Source organism: Acinonyx jubatus, chromosome B2 (genome assembly GCF_027475565.1).
Source record: "Acinonyx jubatus isolate Ajub_Pintada_27869175 chromosome B2, VMU_Ajub_asm_v1.0, whole genome shotgun sequence".
In the NCBI taxonomy this organism is placed as follows: Eukaryota; Metazoa; Chordata; class Mammalia; order Carnivora; family Felidae; genus Acinonyx; species Acinonyx jubatus.
The window spans coordinates 17773791-17793561 of NC_069385.1; the positions used below are offsets into that span (position 1 = coordinate 17773791).

Below are 19771 nucleotides of genomic sequence, written 5' to 3' on the forward strand. Positions count from 1 at the left end.
AAGCCACGTGTTCTGCTTGGTGGTCATAAGTGGTTAACAAAAGAAAAGATTAACATCTGCCTTAAATAATGACTTAGATTAAAATCTGAGGTGAGCTGTGAGGTTCAAGTGGATTTTAAAAACAAGTAACAACAACAACAACAACAACAACAAAAATCGGAGGCATTTGGTTCTTTTTTACGAATACGCTGGAGAGAAGGGAGACCCGTGCCCTGCATGTGCTGTGTGGTATACACCCCATTCCCTAAATGGCTATTACTTGTGGAATGTGAAACTTGGGGAATGAACTTTTCATCAAACGAGAACTCGCCCGTAAACCTCAGGACATTTTCAGGACTTAAAAATCTTACTTTATCTAGATCACAGCTCTTTCCATCTTGGCATCAAAAAGTTCTTTCTGGATGCTAAACAAATATGAAAATGGTGGGTCTGCAGTCAGTTTTGCTCTCCCCTGCCAGGCGGGGGGTACATTCTAGAGGCCACACACGTGTGAGTCCTTCTCACCTGGATGCCACCACGTCCCCGTACCCCTGGTCTGCAAGCCCTTACTAACCAAGGCCCCACCTCAGGGGACACTCGAAGGACCTTTATCTGGAAGTCTGACCTCCTCACTCCTGGGATTCATTTCCACACTGGTAGCGGCAATGAGTGTGGATGAAAAGATGTTAACACGCCAACATTATTTTTATTCATTTTTATATTCTTCTCCTTATTTTGGCTACTGCTTCGAAAGTCAAGAGCGTTTCTGCCACTCCACTCCTGGATAATGAAAATACATTTATAGTAAGAGAATCGGCCTCATACAAATTCTGCTGGTTGAAGGAGATTATAGGCACAATTTCAAACTTGGAATAGAGTTATAAAACCGGATTTACTCTGAAAGTGGTCTCAAATGATCTGATATGACCTGATGGTTTCTGGGTGTCACAGGGAGCTTGGGCTGGGGGTGGGGAGAGGGGTGAAGACCAGAAGGCAGGGGTGGGAGACTGCAGAGCCAGGGAAAGCTCCACAGGGGCAAGGGGAGAGGGTCCAGCAGATGCAGAATCCAGGCATCAAGGATAGTAGGGAAGATGCAGGCAGGATGGCCAACCTAGCAAGAGTGAGGCCCCAAAGCAGACTAATGAGGTAGTCACCAAGGATTGAGTTCAAGAAGGCAAGTTTATATAAAGCGGGCCTGGGTCTCCTGATTAGGTAAAGCCCCATTTATCAATCCTGAAACCCAAAATAATGTCCCAACATGGCATTGAGAGAAACAGCTGATGGATCCCACAGAGCCCCCCACCCCGCCCCGCCCCGCCCCAAACCCCTTTTCCTGCAGAGCAGAGAAGGTAGGGAGAATTCAACTGGCCCCACTTGGGACAGAAGTAGTTAGTGGTGCAGGAACCTAGCAGACCATCCATACAATTCTTCTCCCCCACCTCCACTTATTTGCCCTCCCAGGCAGGTTACTGACCAAAGAAAATTTGTTTTCACTATAAGTAGAGTTATAATAGTGAGTCACCATTATATTAAGAAATAGCCTTTATATAATAAGCCATACTACTCTTTCTAGGCTATCAGCAGTGAAAACAACATAGAAAATGTCCAGGGAAATTGTTTTCTTCATATTCATGTCCTTTAAAGCAGTGGTTCTCAAACACGGGCCCAAGAATGGCAGCATCAGCATCACCCAGGAACTTGTTCGAAACGCAAGTTCTCAGGTCCTACCCCCGACCTACAGAATCAGACACTCAGGGGTCTGGGTCCAGCAGTTGTGTTTCAATAAGCCTCCAGGAAACCCTGATCCAAGCTAAAGTTTGGGAACACTGGCCTAGTGGAAGGAACCTGGGCTGGGAGCCAGGACCTAGTTCAGATTCCAGCTCTGGATTCCCTGGTCCAATTCAGTGAAATTGAATGAACAGTCACAACGTGCTATTGCAGGGATGTGAGGGTACTGAGATGAGCTATCCTGGTTCTTACCCTCGGAGGGTGTCTCACTTCTATATCCTTTTGCTCCTCTAGGGCTTGGGCTATTGTGTTCTGCTGCTCTTGTCTTGTTTCATATTTGTATTCCCAATGGTGCAGTGTCACAGACACTCAATATATATGCAGGGGACCAAGTGGTAGAGCCAGTCACAACTGTGATAAATACTACTGTACCATTCATCAATAACCTTAATGTGGCTCCAGTCTAGTTAACAACAGCCACTCTTTATTTTAATGCTTAGCGCAGGCCAGGTGCTGAATGTCCTATATCAGCTCATTTGATCCTTTTAGATGTCCTCTACCGTGGGTAGTATTGTTAATCCCACTTTGCACATCAAAAAACCGAGGCTCCAAGTAATTTGTCCAATGTCGCACACTGAAAGTGGCAAAGCCAGCGATGAATCCAGCGATCCCTGTTCCAAAACCCGTGGTCTTAAAAATAATAGGGTTCTTTTTCAAATCCCACAAGCTCAAAAGCCAACCTTGGGCTACATTTCCAGCCTCGAAGGTTAGGGGATGATTATCCTCTTACTACGTACTTGAAACTGTACTTTGCAGGTTATCATCTTAAGTGGTCGAAGACTATCTTTATTTTTCCCATTTTCTGGTATCTTGACATTTAGTGTTCATTGAGTACAAGAAAGTAAACAGTGGCGGAAAACTACACTAACATGTCACCAGACTATTCTGACCCTTAATATAGGAAAACAAAAGTGGGCACGCAAGTCAGGCCAGGGCAGCCTTGAGAGGGCACTGAAAGAGAAGGCCAGTTCTAAGGGGTTGAGCCTTTGATGGAGCAGCCCAACTAAGGCAGCCCAGGGAGAAAAGGGGCAGAAATGAGTGTAGCCCCTAGGCCCAAAGGTAGGGGGAGGCCAGGCTGTGGGCATCAGATCACGGGCCAGTACGGATGCAGAGGCAAACAGGGCAGCAAACAGGAGAAGCCGCCAAAGATCTGAAGTCAGTCTAAGGCTCTAGCGCCTGGCACAGTTACAAGTGTTGATAAAATAATGGCCCTTCCTCCCTCGCCATTTTGGCGCTCTTCATATGCTTCCTTTTTGTCCTCACTGTAAATCAAAGATTAACTTCACATCTGCCATCTACTATTTTCTTGCAAACAATTCATGGCCAGGAGGGCTCTGGTTAGGGTTGTTGGAGGCTGTAGGAACTGAGAAAAGAGAAATGGGATGTATAACCATAAGCAAAGACCTTACCTTACTAGGAGGTGGCCCATGATCATCCAAGTAAGTGGAATTTCCTAGGGGAAAAAAAAAAAAAAGAAGAAAGTTGATGAATCAGTAGTTTTAAAACCAAAGCGAATTTAGTGCACAGTCATTGAAAACAAACATTCCAGATATATGTCTATTTAGACAACTCTACCAAAGAAAAATAGGTCATTAGTTGCCCGTTTGGTGGGATTTTGTTGACATTACCATGCTCAATTACACTTTCAGCAGTTACAAACATTGTACATACGTCGGTGTGTGTGCGCGCGCGCACATACACACACACACACACACACACACACACACACAGAAACACGCAGCACAATTCCTCACCCCGTATCTGTTGAGTTTGCTTTAGACCAGTGGTTCTCAAACCTCAGTGTGCATCAGAATTGTCTGTAGAGCTTATTAAAACACAGATTGCCTGGGTCCCCTCCCAGAGGTTCCAATTCAGTGACTCTGAGAATCTGCATTGCACAAGCTCCCAAGTGATGCTGACGCTGCAGGTCCTGGAACCATACTTTGAGAACCACTGCACTGTTTCTCTACTTCGTCTTGATGGTCAATTTCCCTTCATCTTTTCAGTCTAGCTTACTTCAGAAGCTTGATCTGTCTTGACGAACAGCCACTTTTCAGAGTACATGATTATCGTTTCCTGATGAATATAGATTCAGACTGGTTAGGGTGGGAACTAAAGGTCCCAGAGTTCCCTTTATGCAGCAGGTACCTGCTAAGTGCTTCCCACCTATTCACTTAATTCAAATTTCGGAGGTGGGTTATACTGATTCCCACTTACAGAGGAGGGAACAGAAGCCCAGAGAAATCCAGAGATTTGCTCAGGGTCACACCCTGTGACACTGCAGGAAAGACAGAAGATCGTTTCTTCCAGAGGGTGCTTGGGGATCTGTTGCTCATCTGTCTGAAAAACCTACCTACCAGCTTTTGCAGAGCCCAAGCACCAGCAACATACTCTGGGCACTGACCGTGTACCCCAGACACCAACCCAGCAATACATCTGAGCCCGTGGGGTAGCCTATGATGTGCTCAGTGTATTCAAAGGCTCCCCTCCAAGGAGATAATGCTTGTCAGTCAGGGGAAATCACCTTCACAAAAAGTGAAGACAGTCAGCCTTTCTAACACAACAAAATTTAAAAAAATATTGGAAACACAAGGATATCTAGAGAGAACAGTAGCTTAAGGAAAAAGTAAGTGTCCCAGTTGGAGTAGATAAAAGCTGATTTTTTTTTAGAAGAATGCAAAAGTGACTTAGGAAATTGGAATAAAAAGGAAAAGTAAGGGGCACCTGGCTGGCTCAGTCAGAAGGGCATGTGACTCTTGATCTCGGGGTCAAGAGATCAAGCCCCACATTGGGTGTAGAGAATGAATGAATGAATGAATGAATGAATGAATGAATGAGTGAATGAATGAATGAATACACTTCAAAAAAAAAGGAGAAGTAGAACTTAAGACAGAGACAGTTCAAATGGGAAAACTTATCCAAAAATAGCAAATAAGTGGGTTTAGGCCTATAGGGTTTTTTTCCTTCTTCCATACTGGGGTATCAGCCGTCCCTTTTGCTCTGTAGTCTTTCGATCTGTCACCCACTTGATGTCCACAGTGACTGTACTCTAACTGGCTAGTTGTACATAGTAAAAGGACAACGGGGCCCGATTTTCATGTACAAGACGTGCAAGCACAAACACCTGGCATGTTCATGTTGGGTTATTTTCAGGAATCTTTGAAATGTGAATATGATTAATGATTTGTTTGATCTTAATTATTGTGCTGCATTCCACGGGGAACACACAGAACTAGGAAGTGAGATCTCTATCTGACTTAATAAAGAGGATCTGCTTGAAAGAATTCAGAAAAATGACTGCCTAAGTCTAGAGAAATATTCAGAGCTATTCCAACATAATGCAGTCGGTATAGCTGCAGAAGCTTCTCGTCACCTCCTCATGTGAATGTGTCTTCCCAGGACGGATGTGAGAAATCCCAACAAACGTCTGCATGTCGTCCAGGTATCAATCTCAGGGTTCAAAGATAGCTCAAACAACCAATGGTTTTGAAACAGGAGAAGTTTCCAAAAGAAACAAAGTTCCTACAAATGGATGACTTGAATGCCGACTGTTCCCTCAAACCCCGGACTCGGCTACCCACTGACTCACTCCTTAGCACCCGGGCTTGGATATCTATAGGCACCTCACACTTTGCCAGTCCAAACAGAACTCTTTTATTTGTTGCAATTTCACCTCCCGCCCCCCCCAAGTTGCTGCCTCCCTATCTTCTGTATCTGGTTATACAACACATCCTTCCCCTTGGGCTCCAAAACAAGAGTCATCCTTGATCCATCTCTACCCCTTACCCAATCTGTACCAACCCACTCACCAGTCCCATTGGCTCAGCCTTCAAAACATGACTCAATGTAATGTTTTGATCACTTCCCCTCTGGGCCATTTGGGAGAACTCTTACATCTTTTCACTGCTTACAAATTTTCTCCTCTACCCAGATGGCAACCAGAGGGCTCTTCTAACCTTATCATCAGGCCATGTTAACCCTCTGCTTAAAACCTATTTTCCCTAAGAATGAAATAATCCACTCTTTACCATGGCCTATACTTCAACAGGAGCCAGGCCCTGCCCTCCAACCACACCCATCGCCAGCCACAACAGCCTTCTCTCTGCCCCAAAACACACCAACCTGTCGGCAGCTAGGGACCTTTACAGCCAGTTCTTTCCTCTGCCAGAAAAACTCTTCCCCACCACCATCATTGAGACTTAGCTCAAATATCCTTCCTTTCTTCCTTCTCCCATTCTTCCTTCCTGTCTCCCCTTCTCCCTGGCTCCCTTATAGAAGACTTCACTTCTTTCCTTCTGCACAGAGGAAGGAACAGGGCTGACCAGTGTTGACATGCGTGCCCCGGACCCTGTTGTTCTCTCCATCAGCAGATGCCTGAGTGCCCATTGTTGGTAGGTTTATTAGAACACAGAGGCTGTAAATGTTTGGGCTTGTAGCAGAGGTACAGAAAGGGCAAAGAAAAGCTACACACATTTCCTTACTTGGAGACAGCGAGTTTTTATTCTCCTAGGGCATAACCATATTTTTATCAGATATATAGGTAGAACTTTCCATCCTATGATCTTATGCTTTCATAGCACAAAGTAAACAAAACCGTCAGAATCTTCAAACCTGATGTTGGTAACTTATTGGTTGTGGAGATCAAAGGAGGAGCCCTGTTATCAAAGTAAGCCTCTCTGAATGGGCTCCCGGGCACCGGAGGAACTTCTGGTCACTCTGCCTCGTGGGGGACTCAGTACAGGGTGCCAGGTGGGGAAGGAAATCAGACTAAAGCCCTCCAGGCCTTTGGGCTTGGAGCTCAAGCTGCAAATTCAGAAGAAAAAGGCAGAGGAGGGCTGATGAATGATCTAGAGCCAGGAGAGAGGACAAGGGCTCCCTTGCCACCCACTTCCACCTGCCCTGGGAACCCCCAGTTTCTGATCCCAGGCTGCAGCACCCTATGAGGCAGTATCTCTTATTTATGGAGGCCTATAAGGGCATATCATCTCATTTCTTTCCAGAAAGCAACTCATGTCTTTAGATCTTGGACTCCAGCCTCCTGTCTTAAGTCTTTTCTTTGAGGATCGAGGGTTACGATACTCAGTCAATGTAGAAAAAAAGGAAAGGCACACCCCACATGTTTCCACTCCTATCACTGGTCAAATTTTTCAGAAAGGCCTGTCTCCAAACTGCCAAGAAATTGCTAGCTCAGGCTGGCACCGAGCTAAAACTCTTACAGAAAGTCAAGCTTGTCCAGGCTGCTGAGGTACGGAGAGGACACGGTAGGGACTATTTGCAGCAACACTCCAGGCATTCTAACTCCATGTGGCTGGTCTATAGCCTGATGGAGGTCATGCTTACGTAGCTCTGTACACGGATTAAAACCTAGAGAACTATACATCAAAACCAACACCAACAAAACACTCATGGTTTAATGGTTTTTAAAATGCCCTGACTAGAAAGCAAGTGATCTCAGACTTTGCAACCAGTGAAATTATACCATGTCCTCAATCTCACCCTAGCCATCTAGCCCTTCATATTGGACACCTCCCCAGGAGGTGGCAAATATAACATGAGAGATCGCTTGCAAAGGTGCAGAGGTGTTAAATCCAAGTACATGGGAGTTACAGTCTGCATACTTACTACAGATATGTGTATGACTGGGGTCTTTGCAGGGCAGTATGCTAGTAAAGTCTACCTATCTCTGCTATCATACAAGCTATTTGCAGCAAAGATGCATTTCAGGACACTCGTGTGATGTCTAGTACGAAAAATCAGGAGGCCAGGAGATGTGACCTGGAATCCGAAGGTTCTCAACCGATTACTATCTCATAGCCAGTCTCCGGTGGCAGAGCCAAGGCACGTTGACCATACAAGAGCCATCCAAGTCTCCCATGATAAGGGAAATGACATGAACAACCAGATACAACGTATACCTACGCAAAAAGGTTTCGTCTCACTTTTTAATAGAGAATATCCCCAAGAAGCATCATTCAGCTCTGAATAAATTGCTTTGTCTCCTCAAAGTCTTCCATATACACATCTGTAAAAGTGAAACAAGCTCCTAAGTTATTATAAGGAGTATGCAAAGGTAATTTCATTCTATAAAAAAATGCCTAGAACACTCCCCGCACACAGTAAGCGCCTAGTATGTTTGTTGGCAATACTCGTTGCACTGCTAACAATACTAATTGTATGACCAGGGGTCCTCGTAGTAGCGAAAATCCCTCCTCCAACGTCTCTCCATCCTCTGTCTCACTAGTTTTTGACCCCTCACTGCACAGTCCACTTGCCTGCGATGCTTTTTGAGAATGTGGATGCCAAGCCCCAACCCTAGCTCATCCAATTTAATTTGGGGACAAGTCATTTAGCTTTTAGTATTTCCTAAAGTTCTTCAGGGCATCCTAATGCTTCGCCAGGGTTGAGAATCACTGAGTTACAAAAAACAATTAATGGACTGCAGAATTCAGGCTGAAACGCATTTTCCAGAAATAAAAAAAAATAACAGACCAAATCCAGGCTGATGTGAATCATGGGTCACTCCCATCATCTCTGCTGAGAGACTGTGCAACATGGGTATCACGTCAAAGGGGAATGTTGGTAGAGAGCTGATGGTCACAGAAGGACTCCCAGACTCCAGAAGACCACCGGGCAGCTCCCCGTTGGGGTACATAACAAACCTGAAGAGGGCCAGCTCACAGGCTGCCCGAGGACTGGCATAGGCACCACTGGGCAGGGGGAGAGCTGACCCCCTAAGCCACGTGGGTTGCCCAATTTTGTGGGTCTTCACAAGTCTTTCCAAAAATAATTTTCAGAGCTTATAGTTTGACATATTGTTCCTGCAAGCAATGCTTAGCAATGTTGTCCCGGTGAACCTCTTGTTTCAAGGTAAAAGGGGAGGTAAAAGCATAAACCTCCATCCCCAGGGTTTCTCCAGATCCTACTCGACTTAAACAACCAGAGGGTATTCCGTCAGTCCTGGAGACACTCATAGGCGATCCCTACAAACGCTTTAAGGGACCACAAGGATCTGAAAGGAGGAAGCTTCCAGAAAATCTGTAGCAGACGCACAGCCTGGTCCCAGCCCAGTGAGGTGCCTGTCTTGGCAGGCTGTGGGCCTGGAGTGGAGAGGAGGTGAGCGAACCTGGTCAGCAGAGAGGCTCGATGCGGCACCCAAGTGAATCCAACAGAGACTGTGAGCACAGCTGATAGAGGAGAAACTGCTAGCAGCACTGATGTGAAGAACTATTGAACAGAATGAGCCATGTATTATAAATAGCAGCAGTCACTCTTATGTGTGTGAGAGAGAGAGAGAGAGAGAGAGAGAGAGTGGAAAGGAGCCCCAGGGTCATCACTGAATGGATTCGGGGAGATACGGCTTATAGCACTGACTGTCACTGGTGACAGGGGTAGCCCGGGGGTGACAGAGGGAATACGACAGGCGGCGGAACAAAAGACCTGGGTTCAAATCTCAGTCCTATCTTATACTCATTGAATGGCCTTGGAATCAGCACTTAATTTCCATGAGGCTTAATGGCCTCATTTGCAAGATGAGGATATTCACAGTAGCAGCGACAGGATTGTTATGAGAAGGGACAAGACATATATAAAGCATTGAGCACACTGCCTGCCTGGCATATAGATAGTAAGTGCTTAACGAATGGTAGCTTCCTCAGCTTATACTATCTGATTTTACCATCTATAATCAATTTGATAATTGTATTTATTATTGAGGAAATCCAAGAGAATCCTGAGGTCAGGGGTCAGGTTTAAGGATGAATATTAATATGAGATCATTATTTGACAGTTTCTATTACTTTCTGATTCTATCTTTGATCGGTCTTCAAAAAGATACAAAAAATTCTCCCCAATAGCTTGACAAAAACACCTTTGGCGATGTGCAAATGCATTTACAGAACCTTCCCGGCACAGAAGTTATTCTGGACTCCTAAGTCTCGCATTAGCAAATCTATTTTTGTCTGAATGGGTCCCTGAAGAATAAAAACGCTTTAATTCTAATCCCTCTTATGGAAACCATAATATGCATCAGTGTCAATGTCAAAAGAGCCGCCTGTACACTCCGTCAATTTTGATCAAACACCAGCAATGCTTTTCAGAGTCTTTCTTCAGCCCCCTTTAAAAAATCACACTCATAAGCAGCTGAAATCCTTTCCTGTTTTATTTAGAAACAGCCATTTCACACGGGGTTCTGGTTACCTACAACACAATCATCTCCCCCCACCCCCCCCCCCCACCCCGGAGTCTGGGCCTCTGATAAGACACTGTTAATGAAGGAGTCACTGTTAAAGGCAACACTGCAACTTAGCTTTGTCCTTGCCAAAAAATTATGTTAATGCCACACTTTCCACCATTAACTATGGGTTACGTTTCTCTAAGAGGCAGCTGTTAGCACACACCAGCCGTGGTTAACAATGAGGAGTTTGTGTGCTGAGTAAACGTCTCCAATAGCTCCATTTATTATAATTAATGCGGCCCCAGCTTTATTTAAGCTTTAATGGAATTATTTTCCACTGAATTAAAACAAATGGCTTTATTAACTATCAATACTGGAATACATCGATAAAAATGCCTCTTAGAAAAAAATCTTAAGTGTTTATCCAACCAGTTAACAAAAGCAGAAACATCCTGAAAATACTTTCTTGACGCTAAGTGATAAAAAAGGGCATTCCAGACACTGAAAAACATATTCAAATGAAACTGCCATCAAGTACAATTTGGAAAGTGGTTTCCATTTCTAATGAATTTTAAAAGAAAATTAACGCTCCCCTCTTTGTATTTCGGGCTCAAAAGCACTGTTTTGTTTTATAGTGCATCTCTTTTTTTTTTTTCTTCATTAAATCTGAATATACATTTTAGGATGTCAAGGGCACATTTGTAGAAGGAAATTACCTTCAGGATCAAATGATCAGTACACTACTGCTAAAATAACAACCTAAATATAAATACGAATTTATTGCCAAATTAGCTCAGGGATTCATCATAATCATATATGACCTCATCCAGGTAGGCATGGCGTGTCAAAGAGAGATAGAATCACCTAGGTTTCTGTTTCGTCCCATTAGATTTTCCTCCCAAAGTAATTACTATAGTCAACTGATCCTACCTGTGTAACTCTAACACCCCCATTAACACAGCAGCCCCAAGCCCTGCACAGGGCAAGGCTCGAACAAGCTGCCAGGTTAAGTTTTCTTCCGTAAGAAGTAGCCACCATGAGAACGGACATTTCCCATTACATGCTTGCTGCACAAAGCACTCTTGATAACTATGGTGGAAGACAAGCAGGATGTAGCCAATTTAAGAGAGAAACAAAACGAGGCTGAATCAATCAGCATCTGCATTATCGTCACCGATGGTCAGCACCGTGCTAGGTATCCTCCAGACCTCACCCTGTTGAGTTCCTATGACAACCATCCCGTTACCTCCACTTTACAGCAAAGGAAGCCGAGGCTCAGGAAGGTGAAGGCGACCGTGCACGATGCTGCACGGCTAATCAGCATGGGATCCTGGACTTGACCACAGCTGCCTGCCTCCCTGCCTTGCTCAGAGACTCCAGGCTGGGGACCACAGCGTGCTTTGAGGTATTGAGCCTTCTGGCTCCAAGGGCGGCTCAGGCTGGGCAGTCTGAGGCCACCCAGGGATGGCCGAGGCAGAGCAGGGTCTGAGCTCTCTAACAACATCTGGCACTCGCCAGCTAGACAGGACCTCTGACTGAACGTCACTCCCCCCACCTCACCCAAGGGCAAGGGGTCTGCAGACTGTGGAAGAACTTAATATCTTGGGAGTCCAAGGAACCAGCACTGCAATGGGTAGGAGAGGGGGGAGGGGGCAAGTTAGGTGGGGTCCAGATTCCAGGGGCAACTCAGAACCTCTGGCTGCCTCGGGTCCGTTTCTAGCTGATGTTCTATTTTAGTGGGTCCTGATTAGCCACAGCCACGCTGTGAGGGCACGAGCCTTCTGCAGTCATCATTATTTTGAAATACTTGATACAAAGAGTTAGCTTGGGTTAGAAATCCATTCTCATTATTGCAAAAAATGTCAACGTTGTATTTGTCAACTATCGATCGAAAAGGAAGCTCTGCTTGATTCCTTAGATAAAACTTCAATTGATGCAAATTTTGTGAAGGGTAGTGTGGTAGGCTGAATAAGGCCTTCCCCCGCCCCCACCACAAGGTTATCCACATCCTAATCCCTGGAATGTGTGGATATGTGACTTTACACGGCAAAAGGGACTTTGCAGATGTGATCAAGTTAGGGATCCTGAGGTGAGAAGCTTATCCCTGATGATGTGGGTGGGCCCAATATAATCATAAGAGTCAGGAGGGCCAGAGTCGAAGCAGGCATGATGATTAGAGGTTGGTGGAATGTGCTCTGAAGACAGGTGGAGAGGCCACGAGTCAAGGAATGTAGGCGGCCTCTAGAAGCTGGAAAAGGCAGGGAATAGACCTTCCCCAGCATCTTCAGAAGGAATGCCACCCTGCCAACACCTTGATTTGAGCCCATTAGAACCCATTCTAGATGAACTGTAAGATCATGAATTTGTGTTGTGTTAAGCTACTAAATTTGTGGCAAATTATCACGGCAGCAATAGGGGATTAGCACAGCTGTTAAAATGGTTTTACATTTTAAAAATCACCTCTTGGGACACCTGGGTGGCTCAGTCGTTCAGGCATCTGACTTCAGTTCCGGTCATGATCTCGTGGTTCCTGGGTTCGAGCCCCGCATCAGGCTCTGGTGCTGACAGCTCAGAGCCTGGAGCCTGTTTCGGATTCTGTGTCTCCCTCTCTCTCTGCCCCTCCCCAACTCGCTCTCTCTCTCTCTCTCTCTCAAAAATAAATAAACATTAAATTTTTTTTTTAAATAAAAATCACCTCTTTATGTAAATAAAGTTTCTTGTCAGTGGTAATTCTCAAGGAGTTGAAGAAATTTTCATCAAAAAGCCTATAACGGGGAATTGGATGAAGTCTTGTAAAAGGCTCGTCACTCTCAGGGATAAATTCGAAATGTTTCTCTTTGTAAGTTTCCCATGACTTCCAAATGTAAGATCTTCCCTAGTATTTTGTATCTTGTTTTTCTAACAATTATACAATTAAAAAGAAAACATAACAAGTGTTTTCATCATACCTCATACAGATACCCCCTTCCCCCATCCTCACCAGTTTACCAGTGTGCCATAAAAACCTCAGCATTTTCAAAGTATTTCTGGACTGGAAAAGTTTTGACGCACTGTTTCACTTAACAAACACACAGAACATCAATCAAATAGAGTGCTGCCTTTGACAAAGGGCTTCAGTCCGACCAAACTGCCATTGCTCTAAGTCTGGAATTTCTCTTTGGCTTTGTTATCAGGGCCAACAGTATGGGTCACACCCCATTACACACACACGCGAGCATGCGCGCACACACACACACACACACCACACATCATACGATTTCAGAACAGGAAAATCACCACAGATATACGGTCCAACCCCTCAATCTACAGAGGACACAACTGAATTCAAAAGAGGTCGAGTAATGAGGCCAAGACAGAAGGCTGATTAGCAAGGAAGGGTTAAGAATAGACCTAGGTCACTGGTGCTCATTCCACAACATAACAGTCTTACCTCATGCCACGTTTTTACCCTAAATGGTATTTTCAAGCTTGAGCCCCTGGCTTACTCTCCGAGCTTAAACTGGAATGAGTTTGTGCTTTTCTGACACCCTCAAAATTACCTCTCTATGGGTAAAGATATCTCGCGATTGAGAAAGTTAACAAAAACATATGCCTCGAACACTGAAGATAACTCCCAAAGAGAATATTTTACACGCCCTGTGCACGGCTGCGGGGAGTTCACAGCCTCTCAAGGCTGATACGCTAATTTAGATGTTCAAGTTTCGGCAGGTTTGATGGAAAAGAGTACCTGTGCATCGACTTCTGTAAATGAACCAAACACGTAGGAGACTGTGCCTTGTGCAGAAATGTAAGTGAAAATACTAAATACTTGAGGAAGTGCAAGGGATAAGGGACAGCGGAAGGCGAGCGTGACAGGGACGGATGTGAGGCAGGACACTTCCAAGTTCACGTGTCAGCTATTTATGGAGCGAATACCCTGCACCGGGCACTGTGCTGGGTCCTGGGGACACAGACATGAGGGAAAAGGCAGGATCCCTGTCAGACTTTGGCAGTGTGGGCTGCTTATAACAAATCACCGTAGACTGGGTGACTTCAACAACGAATATTTATTTCTCCCGGTTCTGGAGGGGGGGAGGGCTGGAAGTCTGAGATGAGGGTGCCAGCAAGGTCAGGTTCTGGCGACAGCCTTCCTCCGGACTCACAGATGTGGTCTTGCTAAGCCTTACATGGTGGAAAGAGAGCTCTGGTCTCTTCCTCTTCTCCATAAAGACATTAATCCCATGGGGGCGGGGGACCCTACACTCATGACCTCATCTAAACCCATCACTTCCCAAAGGCTCCACCTCCACCGTCACATTAGGAGTCAGGGCTTTGGCACATGGATTTTAGGGGGACACAAACACACAGTCTGTGGCACTGGCAGTGAAAAGAGATGACAGACATTAAACTATGATTACAAAGTAAGTATTTAGTCCGCACTGCGATAGTCTTATAAGGAATAAAGTACCTGGGGGCCTGAAAAGGAACAAAAGCCCCTAAATTCAGGACTGAGAAGCCGTGAGGACAATGAGTGATCCAGGCAGCTGAGGGCAGCCTGTGTCGGTGCCCAGGTCAGCGAGGAGCCCAGACGGGACTGTGCCAGGCGCCCGTTTGCAATGAAGTCAGGCATGGCTCCGTGGAGGGGGGTTTCCAGCTACGTCTCAAAAGAAGGGAGGAGCAGGTGCCCCGGACAGGGTACTGGTGCTTGTCCTGGGGCTGTGGCTCTCAGAGGTGGGCATGTCATACCAGCACATCCCTGCAGGATGGCGAGTCCAAATTAAAGATGTCCTTGTCACCTTGAGGTCAAGATCAGAGGACGAAGTCTCATTTAAGAGGCAAAGGGAAGTTTGTGCAAAGAGGCCAAGGGCTTTGGGGCACATCTGAAATGAGCTCATGTGGGTGCGAAGCTCTAATGCTCCCCCAGCTCTGACCCCATCAACCACGGGAGATTGGCACGCAGAGCGAGGATCCTCCTTTACCAGGAAGGAAGCTGAGCCCAAGGTCACACGGCTAGGAGGTGTCAGAGCTGGCCTAGGACTTGGGTTGGGCTCAAGCTTGTGGGAACCCCAGTCCGCATTGGCTCAGGGCTCAGTGCAGCATGGGCAGACCAGAGGGTTTCCCGCAGGCACAACATGTGAGCCTGAGGCCAGAATCCGGATGACGAAGTCTGTGAGGACAGAAGAGGGAAACACCGTGGGCAAGTCACCAGAGGCTGGTGGTGCCATAACCTCTTGCTGGGTTATGGATCACCACTTGCTTGAAGGTTGGTGTCAAAGCATACAGATTTTTACAGGGGTATAAAAGATTTTATGTTTCTAGCTCTGTCTCCTGCTTGATGGGTGCCTGGGCCATGGCCCAAGGCCATTGGTAAACAAGCCATCTGTGTCTTCTATACTGTAACTGGAACAGTCGTATGTTTGACAGAAAAATGACTTGTCACTTGCCAATTGCCTTCCTGCTTTAGGGAAATGAGTATGAAGGAACATTCCACGCAGTGTTTCAGCCAAACTGCACTGAAATGCTATGCACGTGAAAAAGAGATTTGAAGAGCTGCTCATGAATGCTGATGTTGGTTTAGAAAGCGTGTGGACGAAATGGGTCTGATGGCAAAGTTGGTCTCACATAGTGGTCATGTGTACACAGAACTATCCCATCTGGGATTATGCCTTCACATACACTTCCCAGGAACACAACAAAGAGATCATGGTTTCTTCTTTATTAGGTCTTCGACTGTAAAGGGGGATTTTTAATAGAGTAGCAGCAATCATTGAAATCATTCAGAATCGTAATCGGCACAAAATTAACCACTAATCTAGCATACGAGCCCGGCAGTGTTTATTTAAAAAAGAGTGAGTTTCAATAAATTTATCAGCTCTACTTTTTCTATCATTTCTCTAGTTCCATTTTGAATCAGATTCAATAGGATTTCGGTGAGGTTCTGTGGTTCATAGAACTATAATATTGGAAGATGGGAGAAGATTCTTTTAGCTCCATATGTTACTCCACAGGCCCGGATAAACACAAACACCCGCATATACAAAAAGGCAAAACAAACAGGTGCTTGAAAAATCAGAAAATCCTCACCAAAGATGAGCTGAAGGTATAAGGAAAAAACATGTAGAAGAAAGAATATGGGCTCTGCAGCTGAACGGTCCAAGGTGGCAAGCTACTTACTGGCTATGACCTTGAGCGAGGTCTTAAAGTTTCTAAGCGTTCGTCTCCCCACAGGTAAAGCAGGAAGAATAAAACTTACCTTACAGAATTGGGGGGATTAGAATTACCCTTTATAAACTGCCTGGCATGCATACAATAAAATGTAGCTCCTATGATTATATTTAAAACAGAGCCAATTTAAAGACCTGGTGCATTAAATAAAACCTCTTCCAAGTAATCACATACATAAACATCAGTCCGGGCACTGAAATCTGCATCCCTCATTATGCACTAGAATGGCCTGTCAGTGTCTTCCTCCACATTTTTCAGGATTTATGATGGGAGGTTATACCTGGGTATGAATGAAATGTAATTTTTAAAACCCTGGCAGGATTTGGGTCTTCCTATGCTTTTATTGTTGTTCTGAAAGATAGAGTGTACTGGAGGTCATAAATACTCTTTAGCACATATTAGATCGCCTTCTTCTCTAGCAAAGTTTTAATTCTGCCTTTCCACAGAAAGAGCTGGGGCCAGGGTGAGGTGGGGGCGGGGGGTGGGGGACGAAGTGCTGGGAGGACCAAAAGGAGTCCTTCCTAAAAGCCTGGCTGCCTTGAATGCATCACAGATCTGGAAAAATTACGTCCCTCAAAGTCTCAATGAGATACTCACTTTCCTGAACCCCTAAAAGGCTGAGTCTGCGGGCAAAGGCAGGTAGTCTTGTATCAAAGGCCAGTGCAGGCCCGGGTGGAAGAAAACTAGAGTTCATCTTCACATCAAAACAAGCAGGTGGTTTGTCCTGCTTTTCACACTCACGGATTCCAAATATATCCAAGCCTACTTGACATCAACTTGCTTGTGGGAAAATGCTTCTTAATAAAAAAAAAAAAGTTTTCTCCAACAGCAGAAAACATCAGTCAAATGAATCCATGCCTACTTAAAATAACTGAATTGTTAGGGTGCACAAGGGAGCTTTAGCTCATCAAAGACAGAGCTTTCAGTCTGAAGAAATCAACTGACCAGTCCTGGTCTGAGACTTTAAGGATCTGCCTTTCCTGAATGGAAGGAGGTCCGTGGTGCCCTTCCTACCTTTCTCCCAATTCTCAGATTTCCTGAAGATCCCTTCTGGCACCAGAAAATGAAATTGCTCATCTTTTAAACATCATTAATTTATCAAGCAGATTTCAATCATAGAGGTAAGTGTGAATAGTACGAATGCTGATATTGGTGACATCACAAAGACATTTTAACATATGGGCATAACTCACTCTAACACAGAATTTGACAAATGAAATGGCTTTAAAAAATATATGTGTGGGGGAGCCTGGGTGGCTCAGCTGGTTAAGCATCTGATTTCAGCTCAGGTCATGATCTCACGGCTCATGAGTTAGAGTCCCACATTGGGCTTTCTGCTGTCAACACAGAGCCTGCTTCGGATCCTGTCCCCCTCTCTCCCTGCCCTTCCCCCGCTTCTCTCTCTCTCTCTCTCTCTCTCTCTCTTTCAAAATATATATAAAATATATATATGATATATAGCACTTCAACCCTGCCTTAAAGAAAGGTAGGCTGGGGAAGGGAAAGCTGATCAATGCAAAATAAGTTCATCTTTCAGGAACAACTTCATGCCAGGCAAATGGCGTAAGTGTCATAGATTTTTCTCTGTTGTGAATGCCAGGCAAGCATGTCCTGATTTAGCTCAGTGAAGTCAGTGGTAGAAACTGGGGGTTACATGAAGAGGAGACAGTCTCATTTCAGGACACAAGGACTGAAGTTAGAGTTGATTCAGCAGAATCAAAAGATCCCTGTTACGGATTTTGTAGATAAGGTTTTACAAGAGAAGCCCCACAGACCAGGCAACAAGAAGAATAAAGCAAGATTCTGGGTCAATCCAGAAGCCTTCAGACTCAAGCAACGCCACTACAAACCTAAACAAAAACCAGAACCAGAAATGCTTTGTGAGGGTCGTAAAAAGATAAATCATAGGAGAGTATGTGAATGCTTTTATACGTAACAAAGAATAATTGAAGAAACCACTGGGCAATGGAGAAAATCTATTTCGTGATGGTACAGAGAGGCACTGGAGCTTGTAAGGATTATAAAAATAATAATGTAGGGTTATAAATAATATGAGAAATTGAATATGCTAATGGACTCGTGACGATGAAAGCTGGAAACAGAGAATTAGGTCAGACTAGCTAACAGAACTATGAAGCAGTGGAAAATGGAATTTTAGGTGGGAGCCCCTGATCCTTTCCTGAGGCAAACAGCTACAAGACTCACGCATGAGGCAAATCATTACATAGAACTCTCTCATTCAGTGTTCAAGGCTTCTCATCTTGTGGATGAGGAAACGACCTCCAGAGAGGTCATAAATCTTTACCACCAACGAACAATGAAGCCCATGGCAGGGTCAGGACAGACTCGGAACAGCACGTTTCCAGAACCCGCTGCGCATTCCCCTGACTACTCCGACCCACCACACGCTTCTGGTTCTTCTGTCTGAGTAACAGCAATAATTTAATAAGAGGGATTTTGAAATGTCTTTCGAAATTAGTGGAAGAAGTAAGGTTTGCGGGGGGGGGCCCATCGTAGGTTTTTAAAAGTATGTTATTTTACTTTTCGTTTATCACATGAAATAACCAATATTGTCATGGGACAAGGTAGGGAGGAATTTTAAAACTCCCTTTTTATATACCACACATATATTCTGAAGTTCTAAAGTTATATCATTAATGGCACATAAAGCTGTGCATAGAAGAGATGTCTGTCCAGGGGAGATATGTATCTTGATTGAAAAGACTCATTCTCTCTCTTTTTTTAAAATGTGTATGTATATATGTATGTACGTATGTATTTTTATTTATTCTTAAATGTTTACTTTAAAAAAATTTTTTTTAATGTTTATTTATTTTTGAGAGAGAGACAGAGCATGAGTGGGGGAGGAGCAAAGAGAGAGGGACACAGAATCCGAAGCAGGCTCCAGGCTCTGAGCTGTCAGCACAGAGCCCAACGCGGGGCTCGAACCCACAAACTGTGAGATCATGACCCGAGCCGAAGTCGGACACTCAACCGACTGAGCCACCCAGGTTACCCTTCATTCTCTTTTTAAGTAAGTTCCATGCATACTCCCAAGAACGTTTCAGTCAAGTTTCCAAAAGATGGTTTTTACCTCCTCCTTTTCGCCCATCCAAATTTGGGCCTCTGAAGCCTCATCTTACTTCTTTCACTAGGTCTATTTTTGAAAACCCTAGGCCACATTCATTCTCTGCATTTCCACTATGACAGGGGGAGAGAGAGAGAGAGAGAGAGAGAGACAGAGAGAGAGAGAGACAGAGAGAGAGAGAGAGAGAAAATACATATATTAATTTTTATTCATTTGTTTTTGTCAGCTTGGACAGAAAGGTCTACACCAGGCCCGGACAGTGAATCAGATCTGACTGCTGCACGTTCCATTTCACTTTGGTGACCCAGCTATCTAACCACCAAGTGTCTCTCTTTCTTTTCATCCTCTATGCTAAAAACAAAAAGTAAATGACTTTTCCCCCAAAGCCAAGAAGATTAAGAAAATAACCAACTTTTCCCTCTGCCGTACCTCTAATCATAGAATTAGGGACCATACTGAAAATCAGTGCTCGATGTGTCCCTCTGGGGAGTCATTCCAAAGCCTTCACCACCACAACCCATGCCCCCAAACACACTCGA

General features: G+C 44.8%; 1 protein-coding gene across 5 annotated transcripts in view; it reads right to left on the minus strand.

Moving 5' to 3' along the window:
- The window catches only part of UST (uronyl 2-sulfotransferase), a 312146-nt gene that overhangs the window by 191959 nt on the left and 100416 nt on the right, over positions 1-19771 (minus strand). For all 5 annotated transcript variants that reach the window (XM_027056663.2, XM_053223346.1, XM_027056660.2 and 2 more), the window contains exon 2: positions 3177-3220. In XM_027056663.2, coding sequence (XP_026912464.1) covers positions 3177-3220 — 44 coding nt within the window. The remainder of the gene's footprint in view (positions 1-3176; positions 3221-19771) is intronic.